General features: G+C 40.5%; 2 protein-coding genes and 1 long non-coding RNA gene across 8 annotated transcripts in view; 2 read left to right on the top strand and 1 right to left on the bottom strand.

The window, feature by feature from the left end:
- Window positions 1-16,063, bottom strand: part of ATXN3 (ataxin 3) — a 44,734-nt gene extending 28,671 nt beyond the window's left edge. For 2 of the 6 annotated variants that reach the window (XM_070477936.1, XM_020875978.2), the window contains exons 1-6: window positions 15,979-16,063; window positions 10,289-10,453; window positions 10,018-10,062; window positions 8,408-8,493; window positions 7,922-7,988; window positions 4,982-5,069 (exon numbers count right to left, since the gene is read on the bottom strand). In XM_070477936.1, coding sequence (XP_070334037.1) covers window positions 4,982-5,069; window positions 7,922-7,988; window positions 8,408-8,493; window positions 10,018-10,062; window positions 10,289-10,453; window positions 15,979-16,002 — 475 coding nt within the window. In that variant the 5' untranslated portion in view covers window positions 16,003-16,063. Of the gene's footprint in view, window positions 1-4,981; window positions 5,070-7,921; window positions 7,989-8,407; window positions 8,494-10,017; window positions 10,063-10,288; window positions 10,454-15,978 lie in introns of those variants that run through there. The other 4 variants (XM_070477937.1, XM_070477939.1, XM_070477940.1 and 1 more) reach the window with 4 other exon arrangements.
- The window catches only part of LOC139038709 (uncharacterized), a 448,893-nt gene that overhangs the window by 383,892 nt on the left and 42,701 nt on the right, over window positions 1-22,300 (top strand). The window lies entirely within an intron of this gene.
- CPSF2 (cleavage and polyadenylation specific factor 2) overlaps window positions 16,318-22,300 on the top strand; it is a 46,414-nt gene continuing 40,431 nt past the window's right edge. Inside the window, exon 1 of the mRNA XM_020875974.2 lies at window positions 16,318-16,340. The gene's annotated coding sequence lies outside the window, so the exon portion shown is untranslated. The remainder of the gene's footprint in view (window positions 16,341-22,300) is intronic.

Genomic DNA, 22,300 nt, shown 5'->3' with positions numbered 1-22,300 from the left:
CGTGTCTCCTGCAACGGCAGGTAGATTCTTTACCACTAAGCCACCAGGGGAGCCCTAAACTATGATTTCAATAGATTAGTTTACAATGACAGCACAGAAACCAACCAACTGGTTACCTTTGGAGACAAGATACTATGAGCAAATATTTAAAACTGATAAAAGGCAAGAAATATTTATCCTGCTTTTTCTACATGAATTATATACTTCAAGATAACCAAATAGTTGATGAAGGAAAGTCTATTTGTATAGAAGTCCTCCAGCTAATAAATGAAGAAATGATGGAAATCTAATTAATGAACTAACACACTAGGCATTTATTATTAGCAGCTACTCAAATCACAAAAAGAGAGACAACTGGACATTAAGTGCCACACCATCTATGAAGAGTATTCTGTCCTCCCAAAATCAACTTAAATGTGATCAAGTCTCTAGATCTAAGGACCAGTCTGTTGCTCATCAAGGGCTCAGAGGAAAAAAAAAAAAAAAAGGATGCAACAAGTAAAATCTAGAATGTGAGAAACAGAACAAATGACCCATTTTCTTCAAAAGAATAAGGAAAAAAAACAAAGAGAAGAAACTAATAGATAGGTTTTAGAGACACAGCAATCCAATGCAATCAATGACCCTTATTTCAACCTGGTTTAACTACACTAAAAAAAAAAAAAAGAACAACAATCAAAATCGAGATTAGAGGACTTCCCTGGGGGCCCAGTACTAAAGAATTCACCTGTCAATGCGGGGGACACAGGTTCAGTCTCTGGTCCAGGAAGATTCCACACGCCATGGGGCACCTGAGCCTGTGCCCACCACTGCTGTGCCCACCACTACTGTGCCCACCACTGCTGTGCCCACCACTGCTGTGCCCACCACTACTGCGCCCACGTGCCCTGGGGCCTGTGCTCTGCAACAAGGGAAGCCATGCAATGAGAATGGCGTGCACTCTAACTAGAGAGCAGCCTCCATTCGCCACAACCAGCAAAAGCCCGTAAGTAGCAGTGAAGACCCAGCACATTCAAAAATAAAACATTAATAAATTTTAAAAGGCTACTGAGAAATTTAATTCTTAGGTAGGATGACAAGGAATCTCCTCCCAAGGAGGAGAAAGGGACAAATATTTTTTCCTATATTCCTTTGTCTTACTCACATAAGACATTCCCCCCCCCCCACTTAAACGCTGAGTTGTTATGACAACACTCTATTTTGCCTAAGACTAACTTTGTTTAGTTTCACTTGCACTCGTCTCACATGCTAGCAAGGTAATGTTCAAAATTCTCCAAGCCAGGTTTCAACAGTATGTGAATCATGAACTTCCAGATATTCAAACTGGATTTAGAAAAGGCATAGGAACCAGGGATCAAATTGCCAACATCCACTGGATCATCGAAAAAGCAAGAGAGTTCCAGAAAAACATCTACTTGTGCTTTATTGACTATGCCAAAGCCTTTGACTGTGTGGATCACAACAAACTGTGGGAAATTCTTAAAGAGATGGGAATACCAGAACACCTGACTTGTATGCAAGGTTTCTCAGATTCCTGAGAAATCTGTATGCAAGTAAGAAGCAACAGTTAGAAGTGGACATGGAACAACAGACTGGTTCCAAATTGGGAAAGGAGTACGTCAAGGCTGTATATTGTCACCCTACTTATTTAACTTATATGCAGAGTACATCACGTGAAAAGCTGGGCTGTATGAAGCACAAGCTGGAATCAAGATTGCTGGGAGAAATATCAATAACCTCAGATATTCAGATGACACCACTCTTATGGCAGAAAGTGAAGAGGAACAAAAGAGCCTCTTGATGAAAGTGAAAGAGGAAAGTGAAAAAGCTGACTTAAAACAGCATTCAAAAAACCAAGGTCATGGCATCCAGTCCCATCACTTCATGGCAAATAGATGGAGAACAGTGGAAACAGTGATAGTCTTTATTTTTGGGGGCTCCAAAATCACTGCAGATGGTGACTGAAGCCATGAAATTAAAAGACGCTTGCTCCTTGGAAGAAAAGCTATGACCAACCTAGACAGCATATTAAAAGGCAGAGACATTACTTTGCCAACAAAGGTCCACCTAGTCAAAGCTACAGTGTTTCCAGTAGTCATGAATGGATGTGAGAGTTGGACTATAAAGAAAGCTAAGCACCAAAGAATTGATGCTTTTGAACTGTGGTGTTGGAGAAGGCTCTTTAGAGTCCCTTGGACTGCAAAGAGATCCAACCAGTCAATCCTAAAGGAAAGCAGTCCTGAATAATCATTGAAAAGACTGATGCTGAAGCTGAAACTCCAATACTTTGGCCACCTGATGTGAATGACTGATTGGAAAAGACCCTGATGCTGGGAAAGATTGAAGGCAGGAGGAGAAGGGGACAACAGAGGATGAGATGGTTGGATGGCATCACCGACTCGATGGACATGAGTTTGAGCAAGCTCCAGGAGTTGGTGATGGACAGGGAGGCCTGGCGTGCTGCGGTCCAGGGGGTCGCAGAGTCGGACACAACTGAGCGACTGAGCTGACTGAAGACTAGTGAGTGGGGCACTCTGCCCTCTCCTGCTGTCCACGTCAGAAGCTTTCCCTAGCCCTTTTCCACTGTCATAAAACTTTTGCCATAGGAAGCTCTGAGTGCCTGAAGCGTCGTCTCTAGTCCTGATGCTAAATTCTCTTCTTTGGAGATAAAAAATAGAACATACTGTTCACCTAAGCTATCACTACTCTTAAAAAAACAAAACAAAAACAAAAACAGGCAATGAGAAATTTGAGTTGACTAGTTGGTGCTATTAAAGAATTGTAATTAAATGTTTATATGTCATTCGAGTATAGTGGCTACATGTATATTTTTAAAGAGTCTTTGCTTTTAAAGATTTTAATTTAAAAAATCTACAAAGATGATAAGATAATGAGTATTTTCTTAGAATAAATTGGAAACAGAAGTGGGTAGGGTATAGGTAAAATAAGACTGGCCATGAGATATTTGTTGAGGTTTGATGAAAGGTACATGAGGGTCCATCACATTGTTTTCTATACTTTTATACTTGTTTGAAACTTTTAATAACAAAATTTTGTTTCATTCTCTTTAAAGGAGTGTATACTAAACTACACTCTCAAAAAAGATGATGTCAAAGGAAGACTGAGAACTGAATACTGGCATTGGCAAATTGGAGGTCATTGGAGACACGGGGAAGAGGGTTTTCAGTGATTCCAGTGTAACTGGAATGAGTTCGTGCATAGGAGACAATACACTAGAGATGATTATAAGGAGAAAGTAAAAATGGGAGACAGCTGGAGCTTCCTGGCATTAAAAGCTTTTTCTTTTTAATCAATGGAGAGAAAGAGCTTATTTCTCTACAGTAAGAATAATAAGATAAAAGTGGGAAACCACATAGGAGAGTACAGCAACAAAAGCAGAAGTTAAGATCCTGAGTACGTGGGAGGAGCTGAGATCTAGCCCCAGAGTGGAGACACTGGACGTGGTTAAGAGCAGGGAACAGCTCACCTGCTCTCATAGGCTGAAAGCACAGGAGAGAGAGAAGCTGGGTGATGATCTGCTGATAGAAGAATGAGGATGTTCTCTTTTAATTGCTCCTGTTTCCATAGTAGAATATAAAGGACAGCCATAAGCTAGGAGTCAGGAAGCGGGAGGGGATGGTGAGAGGTCTGAAGGGAGAAACTGTGTAATCGTCATCCTAGGAAGTGGTAGGTGAGCTTACTGCAAGAATGTGGTAGGGATATCAAGTAGCACTGAAGGCTCGTTTGAAATTTGTGATCCTAAACTTAAAGCAAAATTGATCATATTTTATGTTGTATCTTTAACCATGCTCAAATGCTCTGATGGAGGAGGAATGGACAAGTCCAAGACTGGATTTTAACCAGGGTTGGGGTTTTTATCATGAAAGTATGATGGAGGGCGAAAGAGAAAGGAGCTGAGAAGCGCAACAGTGTGTTATAGCGATAATCACTGAATGATAATGAATTATAATGATGACTACAGAAAACAGGTGGGGTAATATAGGAAGTAAGGACCTAAGGGGAATGTTTAGGCTTGTAATATGGTTTAAAGAATTGTTACAAAGGAAAAAACCAGAGAGAATATGGTATAAAGATAGGAGACAATAGTCTAAGAATAGGACGCTTATAATTAGATTTTGAAGGTGGTACAGTTATTAGTAATGGCAAGCAAGAGTGAAAAAAACGATCTTTGAAAGTAAGAAGCAAGAGATTGGATTGGGCTGATTTTTGATGTAGAAGTCACCAAGAATGATGAAAAGAGTTGAAGTAGAGCCATGATAGGGAGTCAGATCTTAAATCTTCAGTGGAAAAGAAGGAAGATCAGACTTCAAAAGATTGCAAAAGAGCAAGGGGCAGACTTTACTCTAGTGATACATATTTCAAAGGAGCTGTAGTTTTTAGGGAAGAAGAGTGACCCAGAAGGGGTAAGGATGAACAACAATACCTAAGCTTCCCCTTGGCTCTGTGGTATGTGGGGTCTGGAAGACAAAAAAGCCATAACATAGGGTCTGCAAAGGAATCAGCCTCATCAGGGGAGGGCCAGGTGTCAGCAAGAATGCCAAGAGAGCTGCTGCTGCTAAGTCGCTTCAGTGGTGTCCGACTCTGTGCAACCCCATAGATGGCAGACCACCAGGCTCCCCCATCCCTGGGATTGTCCAGGCAAGAACACTGGAGTGGGTTGCCATTTCCTTCTCCAATGCATGAAGGTGAAAAGTGAAAGAGCAGGATGATTCAAATCACAGCTTAAAGCTCACCATGTAAAACAAAGATTATCTTCCTGCCTCTGTCACAAAAGCACTATTGTTACACTTACTTCTAAAGAGATGGTTTTATTTAGCTATGCTTACTTCTAAAGAGAAGGTTTTATTTAGCCACACTCACTTCTACTGAGACAGTTGCTACACAGTTGCTATACTCACTTCTAGTGAGACAGTTTCATTTAGCTACTTCAAAAGATATAAAGTGTTCAGTCTTTACTTACCTTCCTGTTGTAACTGAGCCAAGAAAAGCGCAAGGTATGTGTCTGATATTAATTCTGGACCCGTCAAAAGAGAATTCAAGTTGAACCACTGAAAAACAAATTGTCAATATTTAAGTTAGTGCATATTCTAAGTAATAAGTTTCACATGCTATGAATTGATATAACCCATCTAAACTTAGTAAGGCTGTTTAAACACTGAAAACATGTCAAATTAAGACTTTTTTTTTCCATTTATTTTTATTAGTTGGAGGCTAATTACTTTACATCATTGCAGTGGTTTTTGTCATACATTGAAATGAATTAGCCATGGATTTACATGTATTCCCCATCCCGGTCCCCCCTCCCACCTCCCTCTCCACCCGATCCCTCTGGGTCTTCCCAGTGCACCAGGCCCGAGCACTTGTCTCATGCACCCAACCTGGGCTGGTGATCTGTTTCACCCTAGATAATATACATGTTTCGATGCTGTCAAATTAAGACTTTTTAAAAGTAATTAAATCATGCTGCTGCTGCTGCTAGGTCGCCTCAGTCGTGTCCGACTCTGTGCGCCCCCAGAGTCGGCAGCCCACCAGGCTCCCCCGTCCCTGGGATTCTCCAGGCAAGACCACTGGAGTGGGTTGCCATTTCCTTCTCCAAATCATACAATTTTTAAAAACTGAAATAAAATGCTGCAATTTTATCACTATTAAATGTTTTTAAAGCCTGCTGTAAGTCATAAACTTTAAATCCCCCCTTCAAAAAAGAAAAGAAACTGATAGTATTTTAAAGTATCCTTATTGTAGCCATAATTAAATCTTTTTCAAAGGAATAGTCCAACAAAACCCTAATCACATTATATTGATGTGGAAGAAAAATGACAACTATGAAGCTTTCCCACTGCTGATAATTTTGGTCAAAGTATTTTAATTGTGAGAAAGCTAGACATTCCAGGAAGAGAATTTTTAACTACCAACTCGTTTTTAAAAGATCACTAAACCACTGCTGCATGTAATTAACATCATTTGTTCACTATTTCATGGACATCCTAATTTAACCCACAAGATAGAGCAGTTTCAGAAGTTATTGTCAGCATCATCACCAAATGCTTTTTGTGAATTTTACCAGAGATGATAACTATTTTTCTCATCTTTTTCTTTATACAGAGGCCTCAGACAAGAGTCTATAGTGAAAAATACAATTTTAATCAAAAATATAAATTAGGACCAAAGATGATAAGCCATAATTTGACATTTCCAGCACTGCCATTCCCTTCTCCAGCGGTTCCCAACCCAGGGATCGAACCCAGGTCTCTTGCATGGCAGGTAGATTCTTTATCATCTGAGCTACCAGGGAAGCTGAGTTTGTCAAAGATAATGTGAAATGTGTAAATTCAATTTTGAAGAACTAAAATTTACAAAATTTCTCAAAATAATAATGTAAGTTTACATGCAAATCAATACAAAGGAATTCCAGACTCTAAGACTTCAGATCTTGAAAGTGAAGAACAGCTGATCATATTTTAAAATATTTAAATAAAACCCCTAGGTTAAACACACTTGGGAGAATCCTGCCTTGGTTTTTCCCAGAGTTGATTCCTACCTGGGTGGGTCTCTCCTGTACCAAACCACACTTACTTACTTGCTCTTTGCCACCCAGGAGGGACCATTTAAAATGAAGCTGCTTCTAAGCAGCAAACTTAAAATAGTAGGGCTTTTGTTTTAGAATTATCTTGTATTGATTTAACTCAATGTACTCTTTCCTGATTTCCTTTTCTGTTTCATACTGGCTTATTTAAAAAAAAAATCAGCAACAGCTCTATTTAAGTGTACTTGAAATGTAATAGACTGCACATATATTAAGTGTACAATTTGAAGTTTTAACATAGGTATATACCCATGAAACCATCACCACCACCAAGAGAGTGAACATTTTTGTCACTGCCAAGTTTCCCGGGCCCCTTGTAATCCTCCTTATCCATTGTCCCTTGCCTCCCTCATCCAGGCAATCACTGTCATTATAGATCAGTTTACATTTTCTATGCTTTTATATAAATGGAACACTATAATGAGCCCCTGGTGGCTCAGATGTTAAAGAGTCTGCCTGCAGTGTGGGAGACTCAGGTTTGATCCTTGTGTTGGGAGATCCCCTGGAGAAGGAAACTGCAACCCACTCCAGTATTCTTGCCTGGAGAATCTCATGGAGGGAGGAGCTTGGCAGGCTACAGTCCATGGGGTCGCAAAGAATCGGATACAACTGAGCAACTTCACATTCTTCTTTCCTTTTCTATGGTATATAGTACTTTGTGTCTAGTTTCTTTCACTCAGCATAATTAATTTGAGATTCATCCATGCTGTTGCATGTATCAATAATTCATTCTTTTTCATTACATTCATCTGTTTTCAATAACCCTCTTTCAAAGAGTCAAAATTCTGAGAAAAAGGACATTAAAAATTGTCTCAAAAATGGTATTGGGTATACAAAGACCACTGGTAATTATTTTTAAAAATAACACTTTTGGTACTTTTCTTGATCTTATAAAAATCTTGCTCAAGACACATTCCATTTTTTTTTAATAGAAATGATTTATGTAGACACATGTATTACATGGCATTTTGGAATGTGAATAACCTTGTTAAGCTAAAACAAACATGGCTGAAAATTTTATTCATACTGGACACTATTTCGGGCTTTGTGACACTGCTATGCTTAACACAAACTTAAGAAAAATAGAAGTTAGCTGACAGAACATCTTTGTCACATAAAAACTTACTTGTGTCTAAATATGGCTGTCTTGTCTTAAATAGAGAATTTTACTTACGTCCTATCTATCTAGGTTGTAACCAGGCCACAAATACACATTACTGGTGAGTTTCTTCATCTTTAAGGCACCAATCCCTTACACTTTAGTTGCAAATGAGGTACAGAATGAGAAAAAAGACAGGCAAGGAGGGGAAGCATTACCTGTTTTCCTAATTTTCTAACTGTAAACCAGTGTTCTTTATAGTTGCATATAAATGATCTTTCATTTCTAGAAACAGGAAAAAGCACATATGCATATTAACCTGAAATATTAGAATCATATTCATTTAGTTTGTCAATTAGAAAATACTATACAAGACCTATGATGACTCAGGATTATATTTACAGTTTTAAGAATCACTGATTTTTTAAGAATTACAAAACAGTATAAATCTCTGTGGAGATTGGTGATGCCATACAAAAGCAATAGCACAACACCCCATTCAAGGATCGGCTCTGCGCTGCCACACGTGGGGGGGTCAGGGAGGCTCGGGGACAGATGTTCACAGACAGCCCCGAAAGGCAAACCAGGAACACCTGAGGGGGTAAAATGGGGACTATCACAACAAAAGCAGGCCAGGCTTATTCTTCCCCTTTAAGAAAGTATAAATTTAAAAGTCAAATACAGGAAAAGCAAAATAATCTTACATGGGATCAATCCTGAGCCTCTGGTACTCTGGACTGTTAAACAGGATTAGTTCTAAACCCCAAACTTTCAAGGCATTGCTTATAACCTGTTAAAAAAAAAATTTTTTTTTTAAAAATTCCAAATAAGTAGTGTTAAGGCATGTTAGAGTTGTAGAAACTCTAACTCTAACTCTATCTATTTTAGTTCATAGATAAATTTCCCCAGTAGGCTACGGGTTTTAAAGTGCACATGCATGTGTGTATGTGTGTGTGTGTGCATGTGGATATATCACTATATGCATCAAATATCCATAAATAACAATATAGACATAACATTCAAAAGAGTACCTTTTACACCAAGTTTCTGGAATTGTATGAGAACCATACAATTCCTAGATAGAACTGCCTCCAAAATCTAGATGTATATTCTATCCAATTAGTGCTACTCTTAAAGCAAGTCCATTGCATTCATTTGGCTGCTGAGTCCTGCTTTAGAAAGCTGACAGTCAACTTACTATACGGAATAATGATAATTTTACGTCTACTAAAATGAGTTATTTCTGAGGATTTAAACTGAAGTTTTCATCAAGTCTAAACTTCTTTTATCGTGGGTTTGTGATTTGTAGGAAACCAAAAGATACACTTGATTATTTCAAACTGAGGAGGAAAAAAAAGGAACATTTTTGAAAATTCACCACCTACCCTCCAAGGTATCCAACAAAGCAGCAAGTGAAGTAGGCATGAGTATAGACAAAAAGTGAATGATCTGTGCCCACTGCACAAACAGGAAATGGCAAGCGCTGAGCCCATTCAGGCCCCTGCTCTGGGCCCGTTACCTGTAACAGCAGGTAATAGCAGCTGTTACCTGTAACCATCCACAGTGAAGCCCTGGCTGGAAATGCTGGTGACCGAGGAGTCCAGGAGGATGGAACAGGGGAACACATGCAGAGATATCTGCAGGTCCCCCAAGAGAGGTTCTAAAGAACTCTGGATACACCTCATAGGTGTTAGGAATGGAATGAAAGATCCACAGATGAAAGAATCAGTCTCCCGGGTATCATATATATATTCACCCACAGAATTCAAGGGGAGCGATAAGTTCAAAAAAAGGGAAAAGACGAAAGCCACAGACCATAATGAAGGAATCCAATCTGGTAGGCTGATTTAAGTGCAAGGTTAGCAAAGGGTTCCCTTCTGTCCATGGGATTTCCCAGGCAAGAATACTGGAGTGGGTTGTCATTTCCTTCTCCAGGAGATCTTCCTGACCCAGGGAGCAAACCTGCGTCTCCTTCATTGGCAGGCGGATTCTCTACCACTGATCCATGAGGGAAGCCTTTCAAATACTGTGACTTACTGGAATTACAGTTATTAGCACACAGATTCAAATTACCAACCTCCTTTGAAAAAGGAAGGCCTTCTCTAAAATGAAGAATCTACTGTCCTAATTTTCATGTTTATCTATATAGAAAACTAGTATTCTAAAGGATAATTGTATACTCTTATGCTCAATGTACTGGAGGAACTTCTGACGGTCACATCAATAAAGTGACTATGAACGTCTGTGAAAAGCACATCTTGAGCTCAGTGCCTGGGATATAAACAACACTTACCACATGCTTGTGACTACTTACTTGAATAGAGAAAAAGCCACTGTCATCCATATTTCCAGAAGGCTGCTGTTGAATTTGGAGAGGTGGTTGGGGTGGGGATTAAGGGTGGGGAGAGAAGTGTAAAGTGTCATTAGTGTGTGTATTTAAAATAACATCTTGTGCATTCCCATCTACAAAGCTGAGAGCTGAGTTATAATTAACAAGTCAGATCCCCATTGGAAGAGCAGCTCATCCCTTTCTAAACAGTACCCACTTTTTAAGAAGCATGATTTAGTGAATTTAAAATCGGTACCTGCAAAAATGTGCGATAGTCTTCACTAGTAACTCCTCCTTCTGCCATTCTCATCCTCTCTTCCTCATCTAGCTGATGTGCAATTGAAGATAATTCCACAGGGCTGAAGTATTCTCCTTGCAGTAGGTTATTCAAGCAATGCTGAGCACAAAGTGAGCCTTCTTGCTAATATTTCCAAAAGAAAAAATTCAAATGTGATTTGTAAAACAGATTTGTACAATATCTTCTCCAAAGAGATATGTAATCATTAACTTCTTAACACAGCCAAACCAAACAGTTTTAGCTTTAGAAACCATGAATAACCCAGGTATGGGTGTTTCCACTTGCTAACATTTATTTTATAATTTTACCACTAATGTAACTACAATTATGTGATCAATTATATGGTCAAAAACAATGATTTATATTAAACAAACATCATCTATATCAAATCTTATATTTTACTAAAAATTACAATAAACATTTAGCCTCCCTCATTTTCAGTAGCTAAAACAAATTCACTTTTGGAGATTCCATGGTAAATTACTAATGCTGAAAAGAACATTTGTTCTTTCAATAAGATTTAAATGTTCGTTCATGGGATGTTTATGTACTCCATTTAATGAGTACATTTAAATGTTCGTTCATGGAATTTCAAATCCATGAACAGATGAATCTCAAGAACTGACACAGTACGACAAATTCTATTCCAAGTTTAAGGAGACTTGTAGCTACAAAAAATGAGGTTCTCTTAAAGAAAGATAAGGCACACACTGTGGTGCAATGAGCAAAACTGTCCAGAAAATTATGCTTGGAGCTCACTTCTAGACAAGGCAGCAACGAGACTGCATCCAAGCTCGGGTCTCCATGGGATCACTGGCTTCCTGCTATGAGGGTGGGAAGAATACAACTTTCCACAAGCCCCAGGGTCTTTGGGCACTGGCAACAGGCTTTCTCACACAAATGGCACACAAACCTAAACCCAGGCTACCTTCAACTAAGTAGCCTGAGTATCACCCTTCTCCCCTCAACAATGCTGCTCTCCTGTTTCCCTATAAGAAGGGAGACTCATGGGTGGATGAGGTCCCTCCCCGTGCACCCAGCGCCAGGTTGGACTCCAAGGGATAATGACAGTTGGGAGAATACCTTCTCCTGCTAAAAACCCTGATGCTCTAAGTTATCCATTTCCCTAGAAAAGTCTATTCTTTAACCCAGCCTGTCTGACATCCTGCAATTTATTCTGAGCTATGTCCACAACAGATCTGACCCCAAAGACCAACACTATGCAAGACACATCTTTTTCCTGATTTAATTTTCTGGGAACAAAATTCAGGAATGCAGCACTGAGGTAGGGGGCTGAGACGAGTTTATCTTCTTATTTTGGTACTGAATAAACAGTTTGAACTTAAAGAAGGCACTATCTACCCCTCAAATCATAGCTACGATGGTGAGAGAGGACTTGTCTGCACCTCTTTTTCCTTCTATTGTATTTCTACTACCAGAAAGCACCTCCCGCCGAATAATATGTAGGTTGGAGGGAAAGACCCTGATGCTGGGAAAGATTGAAGGCGTGAGGAGAAGGGGACGACAGAGGATGATATGGTTGGATGGCATCACCGACTCAATGGACATGAGTTTGAGCAAGCTCCGGGAGTTGATGATGGACAGGGAGGCCTGGTGTGCTGCAGTCCATGGGGTCACAAAGAGTTGGACACAACTGAGCGACTGAACTGAACTGAACAGATGTCCTACTTATATTCTACTGAAAAATGGGCAAGACAAGCAAGTACTCACAAGAGGATAGCCATGGATTAAAAAAACACAAAAGGGGGCTCACCTTCATTTTAACTATGAGAAGAATGCATATTAATGTTAACAGTATGTTATTACTACACGCTCCAGAATGACTAAAATGTTGGAGAGGATTAGAGACATCAAAACTATTCCATACTACTGACAAAAGTATAAATTAGTATAACCACTTTGGAAAACTATCTGGAGTATCTACTACAACTTAACATCTACTATCCCTATGATCTAGCAATTCCACCATTAGCTACAAAGCATAAGCAACAGAAATGCATACAGATGTACATCAAAAGACAACTACCCAAATGCTCCTCACAGTAGAATGGCTAAAATGTGCTATATTCACAAAGAAATACTATACAACAACATACTGTGTATGTGTAACGATGAGTTGCTCAGGTGCAACGGGATTCTTTGTAAGCCCATGGATTGTAGCCTCCAGGCTCCTCAGTCTGTGGAATTCTCCAGGCAAGAATACTGGAGTGGGTTGCCATTTCCTCCTCCAGGGGATCTTCCTGACCCAGGGATTGAACCGGGGTCTACATGCTTTGCAGGCAGATTCTTTACCATCTGAGCCATCAAGGAGGCCCTATTATATTGGCCACCAAACTGCAAATTACTCAAAGGCTCCTCCCAGGAGAATGGCTAAATTGTGTTACATTCACAAAGAAATACTATATAACAACATACTATGTAACATTGAGTCTACTCAAAGGCTCCTCCCAGGAGAATGGCTAAATTGTGTTACATTCACAAAGAAATACTATATAACAACATACTATGTAACATTGAGTCTACTCAAAGGCTCCTCCCAGGAGAATGGCTAAATTGTGTTATAGCCACAAAGAAATACTATATAACAACATACTATGTAACAAGGAGTTAACTACATAACATAACAATACTATATAACAATGAGTTAACCACAACTACCTGCAACAAAATGGGTAACTCAATCAGTGTTAAACACCAGACTGACTCAAAAGAGTATACTCTATATGATTCCACTTACAAAATCTCAAAACAGACAAAACTGATTAACCAATGATGTTAGAAATCAGGATAGAGGTTACCCTTGCAGGGGTGGAGGGAGCCTTGGCATCCTGGAAGAGGACATAGAGGGCTTATAGGATGCAGGTAAATGTTCTATTACTTGATGTTAATATTATTTACACATGTGTCCATTTCATGAGAATTCATTGAGCTGTGCCCCTACATGTGTTATTCTTAATAAAAACTTCAAATAACAAAAAAGTCTCTGTTAAGATACGCTATTTCACTTCAAGAGCTACCTAATTCAGTGACTGGATACTACAAACAGCAGAGGTGGTATTCAAACCCAGGCAGAGTTTGTACTATTAACACTTCCTTAAGCCACTTATTTGGAACTTGGTGATTCTTAAACCTCAAATAGCCTGAAGATGGTTAGGAAAGAGCAGCCTCTCGCTCACACACACAACAAAAACATCATGAATGTCATAAAGTCAAAGCTCAACATCTTCCCAGTATTTTCACTAATTTTAAATACAATCCCAACAAGTTCGGTTATCATTCTCAGTTGTAAATTCATAAAAGTATCAATTCAGATGGCACAAAAATAACCTCACTGAGAGCAGTCAGCAATAGAAGTGATAAAGACAGAAAGCAGGTACCAGACACCACCCCCCTGCCAAAAAAAATCCAAACAACAACAAAAAACCAGTATTAGGTGGCCATGTAGCATTAGGGTTTTAGTTAGGGACTGGCAAACTCTAGCCCTTGGGCCATATTCACTCTTCGCCAGTAGCTATGAAATGATTTTCACATTTTTAGATGGTTGGGAAAGCATATAGATACAGACACACACACACACACACACACACACGAATATGTGAGAACATAAATGACTTGGAAAGTCTAAAATATTTACAGAAAAACTGTTTAGATAAACAGCACCATATCATCTTAGATGATCAAGGAACACTCTTGATTTATTTAGATTTTTATTGAGCACCTACTATGTGCCAGATACTGGGGACATATCAATAAACAACTCTTGAGTTTACATTTCAACTTACTGAAGGGCACTCAAAGTGACAACTCTGAAAATGGGGAAATCAGAACTCCAAGAGGAAGTGACTACAAAGTTCTCTGCAGGTAGACATCCCAACATGCACAGATTCTTATCGGCCACAGTTGGTTCTCTGGCTCTATATGAGGAGCAGTGGAAGGGAGTGCTCTGGAAAATGTCATATTGAGCTCAAACATCCCCAAAATGGCCTCTGTAGAAGATGGGCAACAGGTCCTATGGTTTATAGGTGCTTTCCCTACCTCTGAACTATGCCTGATGAACTTGAAGAGCCTTCATTCGCTAAGTACATGTAAGGTGATGAGGGTAAATGTGTTCTTGAAGAGTCTTTAAATCTATATTCAGGCTGATAATTCAGGGTGACTTCTCTAAGTTTAGTAGATTTTCATTAGGCTAGTGTCCAACTTCTTCTGATATCATAATTAAGCAGTTACTGCCACGGCAATCTATCCAGACTAGGTACCAATCAATATTGGTTTTGTTTGTTTGTTTTTTAAATACACTGCATGGTCCTCAAAAAGTGACGTGGAAAAATTTTAAGTTTTCAGTGGGAAACATCTGGTCCTACACCAAAGCTTCTGAAATTAGTCATAAAAATATGTCCACTCAAGGTTCTTTTCATCCAATCTCCTTAGCCAAGCAACTAAATTTCTTGTCCGAGATTCATATATGTCAGTCAACTGAAAAGATTAGTGATAACCAACACTGAGTCCTTCCTCATCCACCAAAACAAAACAAAAACTTTCTGAAATGTTTTCTATAAAGAAAAGCATTCCATAACAATTTGTTTGAATTTATACTGCACTTCCTTTGTCTCTTATCGCTTTGATTGCTGTGTGTGTGCATTTTAAAATGGATATATAAGTATTTAACAAAACAAAACCTCTATGCTCCTACTAAATAACAGCCTCAGCAGCAACTCGTTCCAAACATGAAACTATTATGAAATAAGATACGTGTTTAAGCCGACCTGAGAAAGGTTTCATTTACACTCAAATGAAATGGTAATTGTATGCGAAAAAAGACGAGTTTATCCACATGCCACAAACATTAATCTTCAAGTGCATAGTCATGGAAGAATCAAAGCACAATGGGCTAGGCAGACAGCAACAACATTATTCCTGCCCATCCTTAATACCTAACAAGAAAGCTGGCCTCCTGATCCGGAAAGATGCCACTACCGACAGAAACGAAACCCAAACATCTCGTAACAGAAACTCTTGTGACGACTTCCCAGTGCAGAGGCGCACCGGGTTTCCTACTTCACTTCGCTGAAGTGTCACGCCCTCCATAGGACGAGCCAAGGTCCCAGCCTCGAGAGGCTTACGGACCCAGTGCAGGACAAGGATCTAAGGGTATGGGAGATTCCAATAGAGAACTGAGGAGACCAGAGAAGGAAAAGTTAATTCTTCCAAGGACCAGGACTGGCAGAGTCGGGTGAAGTTGGGAAGGATAGAGGGAGATGTCCAAGAGGTGATTAGCTAGGATGTGGGGAGACGGAGAGAGGGAGACAGGAGAAGAAATCCCACGGAAAGTGGAGGGGAAGCGCTGAAGCCATCCCCTCTCTCGTGCCCGGAGGCGCCCCCGGCCCGGCCCTTATCCCCTCCCGGTTTCCTAAATATCCCCGGACCGGGTCTCCTCCGGATCCTCGGGCACGGGCCTTGGGGTGCAATGGGGACATCGGTGAAGCTCCCCTCGCGGGGAAGCTCCTCCCGCCGGCGAGATCTGGATGGGGGCCTCTCGGGCCCCACCTAGCTCCCCTGGAGGCGGTGTTGCCGTGCCCCACGCCCGCCACCACGCCGCGGACAGCTCCCCACCGAACGTGGACACTCACTTTTTCGTGGAAGATGGACTCCATGTTTATTTGTCTGGAGCCAACGGCCCCCGCACCGAACCACCCCCCTCCAGCTCCGCCCCCAGCCCCACCCCTCCGCCCCCGCCCCGCCCCGCCACGGCCCGCCCTGCTCACGTGCCTCACGTAGACCAATCATCCATGAGAATGCCAGTCACGTGGAGCGACGAGGCGTGAACGCTGGGCGGTAAATGAGGGGCACGTGACCTTCGTTGCGCATCGTAGCATCCCTGGGTTATCCCCCTAAAGCTAGGGAGTGCTGCAGCGCCACCTGCCGTATGGAGGATCATCTCCCCTTCCCACTCATTGTGATGGATTCTTAAGCTTCTGGAGATTTGTTTTGAGTAAGGATCACTGAGGTTCTATGTTCTTTTTGTTTTCTACTTTTACTTTGTATTTGTATTGTCTTTTTATCATATTTGCTTACGGTAATTTAGTATCTTTCTCCTCCCCCACAGAAATTCTCATTGCATCTCTCAATACCGACCACGTGTGTGAAAATGAGTTATTATTTACATAGCACTTACTGCCAGGTGGGCACTCTTGGAAGTGCTTTGCATATGTTAAGAAATTTAATTCAGCAAACTTTGATGTAGGCATTATTATCCCTATTTTACACACGGGGAAAGTGAGTCATGAAGATAGTACAGCACAACTAGAAAGTCCAGACACCTTGTTACTAGATGTAAGTGTTCTGGCCCTGAAGAGGAAGCATAAAATTGAGGGAGGTGAAAAGCCCAGTATAGTGGTGGGGGAATCTGAAGGAGCAGGATAAGAGCAGGTCTTGTACCCTGAAACCAGATTAAGGAAGGTGTGCTTTTTTTTTTTTTTTAATCTTCTCCTGGGCACCACAGGCATGTAGGACCTTAGTTCCCAGGTGAGGGATTGAACCCAAGTCCCCTACATTGGAAGCATGGAGTCTTAACCATTAGACCACCAAGGAAGCCCTAGGAAGGTATGCTTTTTACAGGCAATGGGGAGCTATAAAAAGATTTTACAAGGAGGTGAGACAGACTCAGATTTGTGTTTTAGAATGATCAGTTTGGCCAAAGCAGAGAGCCATTACTGTCAGAGGAATCCTGGGAGAGGTGACAGTGTTTGGACTAGTATCATAACTTAGTGATAGAGAGAGACCATTTTGAGAGATAATTAGCAAGTGAGACTGAAAATATGAAAGTGTCCCACTCTTTGTGACCCATGCACTGTAGCCTGTCAGGCTCCTCTGTCCATGGAATCCTCCAGGCAAGAATATTGGCGTGGGTAGCCATTCCCTTCTTCAGGAGATCTTCTAGACCCAGGACTTGAACCCCATGTCTCCAGTGTTGTAGGCAAATTCTTTACCATCTAAGCCACCAAGTAGGGACACTCAGCCAAACTTGGTGGGAGAGTGGGGAATGAGAGAGAGAGAAGTGTTAGGGTCAGACTTCTGGGTTTCTGCCCTAGGTAGCCACTGTGGCAGGAAGGATATTCACTGAGGTGGGGAATAATTGGGAGGAGAAACTTCGGGGAAGAGAAAAAGACAAAGAATTTATGCTTTGCAGATACTGGTTGAATGTGAAATATCTATGAGATATTCAGTGTTGAGGTGGATGGATGGATAGATATGCTGTTTGGCTGTAGAATGGGGAGTTGTTGGCATTAAAAAAGGGAACTGAAACCACGAAAGTGAATATAATCATCTTGGGGGAAAAGAAGAAACTGGGAAGCGGATTTGGCAGAGCCCTAAGTGTAGAAAAGGAATAGCTAAGGAGGGAGGAAAGCAGGAGGGTGTAATGTTATGGAAGACCTAGAAAGGAAATGTTTCAAAGAGCAGTTAGTGTCATTTGCTGTCCAGAAGTCCAGCAGCATAGGGACTTATAAGAGCCCACTAAATTGTGTTGCTACAGAGACCATTGGTGACCTTGGCGAGTCCATGTCCAAGGGGCAATGGGAGGGAAGGAAATGAAACTGCCCACAAGGACCAGGTGCTCAAGTGAAGGATTTGGATATCATTTGTCAGATGTCTCTGCATGTACAGTCCACAGTCTTGTATTGGAAATAGTGTTCTTAAGAAATTGTAGCCTAGCTGGGGAAACAAATCATGGTCTCAGGAAGTGAAAAAGAATATGCAAACCAGTTTTTCTGTTTTTTTTTTTTTTTTTTGAAAGAAAATGTATGTCTGTGTAGAGAAACATGTTTTGTTTTTATTTTTTCATGTACTTGCATTACAGAACTCTGGAAAAATATACAGAAAACTCAGAGGTTACATGTTTGAGTGGGAAAGGGGCTAGGCAAATGGTGGTAAGAGTGGGATGTATTGTATTGTATACAATTGTATTTTATTGTATGCAATTTTGGTCTTGATTTTTTAAAATATTTGTTTACTTGACTGTACCTGGTCTTGGTTGTGGCCTGTGGGATCTAATTCCCAGACCGGGGATCAAACCTGGGCCCCCTGCATTAGAAGCACAGAGTCTTAGCTGCTGGACCACTAGGGAAGTTCCTAGTCTTGATTTTTGAGTTAATTAATGTATTACTAATTCAGAAAAATATGCAGTTGTGTTCATTTCCTATTTTGTAGCAAATTACCACAAACTTGGTGACTTAAAACAAAAATTTATTCTCATTGTCCTTGTGGCCAGAAAGCTGAGCCCAAGGTGTCAGCAGGGCCCTGCTCTTTCTGAAGCCTCTAGTGGCAAGTCCTTTCTTGCTTCTTTCAGCGTCTGGAAGCTCCTGGTGTTCCTTAGCTTGTGACAACCTAACTCCAATTTCTGCCTCTGTCTTTACATGGCCTTCTTCTTTCTGTGTCTCTTTGTGACCTCTCCTCTTATAAAACACTGATCAATGAATTTAGGTCCCCCTCTAATCCAAGGTAATTTCGAGTAGATATCCTTAACTATATTGGCAATGACTATATTTCCAAATAATGTTTTTGGTTCTGGATGGATTTGAGTTTTGGAGGATCATGATTCAACTCTACCGGAATGAATTGCTTGTGTGTGTGCTGTCCTTTTCAGTCATATCTGACTCTGCGACCCTATGGATGGTAGCCTGTCCATGGGATTCTGCAGGCAAGAATACTGGAGTGGGTTGCCATGCTCTCCTCCAGGGGATCTTCCCAACCCAGGGATCAAACCCACGTTTCTTATGTCTCCTGCATTGGGAGGAGGTTTCTTTACCACTAGCACCACCTGGGAAGCCAGATTAATTCCTTACTGGAATGTATTAATAAACTTTCCCAAATGACTGTATAGATTTGTTCAAATCCTTAGCATACAGAACAGTACCTGGCAATATTTAGTAATGTTGAATTACTAATAATTATTTCATTAGGCTTTCCCTACATATTGAGCATGTGATTAATAGCAAGCAGCATAAAATGAAAAGATCAGTGCCTGGAAGTCAGAATTCAAGTTGTGGGGTTGGCTTTGCCACTAAAGCCTTGTGTGATTTGGATATTAGATTTGTTACATTTCCTATCTGATAACTCCACTCAATATTTGGCATATCCCAAATTTGACCTTCATAAGACAACTCATACTGTTCATCAAAACTGAGAGATCACCTCTCCAGGAAGTGTTCCCTCCTCTTCAACTAATGAAGAAGTCCCTATCCCTGTTCTGAGCTCTTGTGTGTGCCTATATCCTATGTGGTACCTTTTATACAGTATCATAATAGTTGGTTTGACCATGTTTTCACTAATACTCTGTAAATGGCAGGTGCATTGCATGCTCAGTTATGTCTGACTCTTTGTAACCCTATGGCCTGTAGCCTACCAGGCTTCTCTGTCTATGGGATTCTCCAGGCAAGAATAATGGAGTGGATTGCCATTTCCTTCTCCAGGGGATCTTCTCCACCCAGGGATTGGACCCGGATCTCCTGCATCTCCTTGCATTGGCAGGAGGATTCTTTATCATTGAACCACCTGAGAAGTCCATAAATGGCAAGGATCCATGTCTTATATATGTATCTTGTAGTCAATGTCTTTCAGATGACCTAATGAAGCTAGTACCTGAAAATCATTCCTGATTCTTTCCCCTCCCCATTTTTCCATATCACCTTTTGTTCCAATCAGTCCTCAAATGCTGTGTGTTCATATCTCTTTCCTGTCTGCATTGCTACTGCTTTGCCCTCTTGGTCTCTTCTGTAGTCCAGTCCCAGGATCTCTGGATTGGTCTTCTGATTCCAGTTCTAATATGTTCAACTCACAGTGCTGTCGGTGATCTTTCAAGAATGCAAACCTCACCAGCATTTCTCTTAACAAATGGAATGTGATTATGTATCAGGCACTGGAACTATAATCATGAAGGAGACAGAGTTTCACTTTCACAGAGCTTATATTGGGAGGAATCTTTACATAATTACACAATGTTACTCTATTTGGAATCTTTCAATGACTTCCTGTTGCTGGTTTAAAAAAGTTCTTTGTGATCCAGACCAAACACTTGTCTGGTTTTCTCTCTCAGAATTCCCTCTGCTCCAGTCACACCAGCTTCCCTTGGCTTCTGGAAATCCTCTGAGCAAAAGTCCTCTGCGCCACCACTGTACCTGGCACCTGCCTGCTTTAAAACTCTCATTACAACATACAGGACTAATTTACATTAGTCCTGAACGATCATCTTTTGAAGGTCAGAGGAGTCTTACTCTTTTTATCAGGGTTGGTGCAAAGTAGTGAATAAATGCAAGCATTTTGGGGGGTACAAAGTATTAGAAGAGTTCAGTAGTAGAGGGAGAGGTTACTGAGTTAAAACAAAGAGTTCCTGGAGACAGAGGAGATGGAATAGACGCTCTTCCAGGAAACATCTCTCACCTTGGACAGCTCAACTTTTCTCTAAATCGACTTCTTTGAAATCATGTTAACAAGCGAGGTTGCACATGGATAAATCCTCTTGAACACTGACTTTTAAAAACTGACCTATATCTTGTTACCCCAAACCAAATAGTTTAACAGAATTTCTAATGTGTGACATTTTAAAATGTGTCAGCATAAATGTCCTGAGTTCTGAAAAGAGTGACAAGAGACTATCATTTCATTGTAATTTCACTTCCCCTAAATCCAATTTTACCAAAAAACAAAATTTGCTTTCCAAAAAGAGGTAGTTGGATATAACAGATGATGTGTGTGCATACAGAGAAGCCATCAGCACAATCAAGACTATGAACATACTGTACCCACTTCCTCATGCCCATACATAATCCTCTTCTCCAGCGCTTTCCTGGAGCCCACTCCCTGGCAGCTGCTGACCTGCTTTGTCTAGATTAGTCTGCAGTTTCTAACATTATGTATAAATGTGTGCTTTTGGTCAGCTTTTTCATTCAGAAATTAATCTATATTGTATCAATAGACCATCCCTTTTTATTGCAGAGTATTCCATTAACACAATTTATCCCTTGGTTGATGGGCATTTGGGCTCTCTGTAATTTTTGGCTTTTACAAATAGAGCTGTTATGAACATTTGTGTAGACATCTTTGTGTGTATATATATGTTTTCTTTTGGCATGTATGCATTTCTTCTGAGTAAATACCTCAGAAAAGAATGGCTGGGTCAGATGGTAGGTGTATGTTTATCTTGAAACTGCTCAACTGTTTTCTAAAGTGGTACAACTCCTAGCAGCTACATTTTCCATTCCCGCCAACAGTGTGAGTTCAGTTGCTCCACACCTGGTATGATCAGTCTCTTTAATTTTAACCATTCTAATAGATGTGCAGTGATTTCTTGCTGTGGTTTTTGTCAGCGCTTCCCTCATGACTACCGATTTTGAGCATCTTTTCACATGCATATCTGCCATTCTCGTATCTCTTTTTCAGTGAGGTATCTGTTAAAAATCTTTGCTTTTTAAAAATTCGGTTATCTTATTATGATGAGTTCTTTACCTATTCCAGATATGTTTTGTTGTGTATATGTTTTGCAAAGTTTCTCCTAATCTGTGGCTGTATTTTCACTATCTTGTGTTTTTTTTTTTCAATTAAAGGATAATTACCTTGCAGTATTGCATTAGTTTCTACTAAACATCAACATGAATCAGCCGTAGGTTCACTCATGTCGCCTCCCACCTGAACATCCCTTCCACACCTCTCTAGTGGTTATTGAGCCCCGGTTTGAGTCCCGAGTCACACAGCAAATTCCCATTGGCTATCTATTTTACATAAGGTAATATATGTTTCCATGTTACTATCTCCATACCTCCCTTCTCCCCTTGTGTTTTTTAAAAAAATTATTAAAAATAAATTTTGCCACACTGCATGGCATGTGGGGTCCTAGTTCCCTGACTAGGGATTGAACCCATGTCTCCTGCATTGGAATCACAGAATCTTAACCACTGA

This window comes from Odocoileus virginianus, chromosome 16 (genome assembly GCF_023699985.2).
Source record: "Odocoileus virginianus isolate 20LAN1187 ecotype Illinois chromosome 16, Ovbor_1.2, whole genome shotgun sequence".
Classification (NCBI taxonomy): Eukaryota; Metazoa; Chordata; class Mammalia; order Artiodactyla; family Cervidae; genus Odocoileus; species Odocoileus virginianus.
Note: the sequence above shows the minus strand (reverse complement) of the source record. Positions and strands in the feature narration are given on the sequence as shown.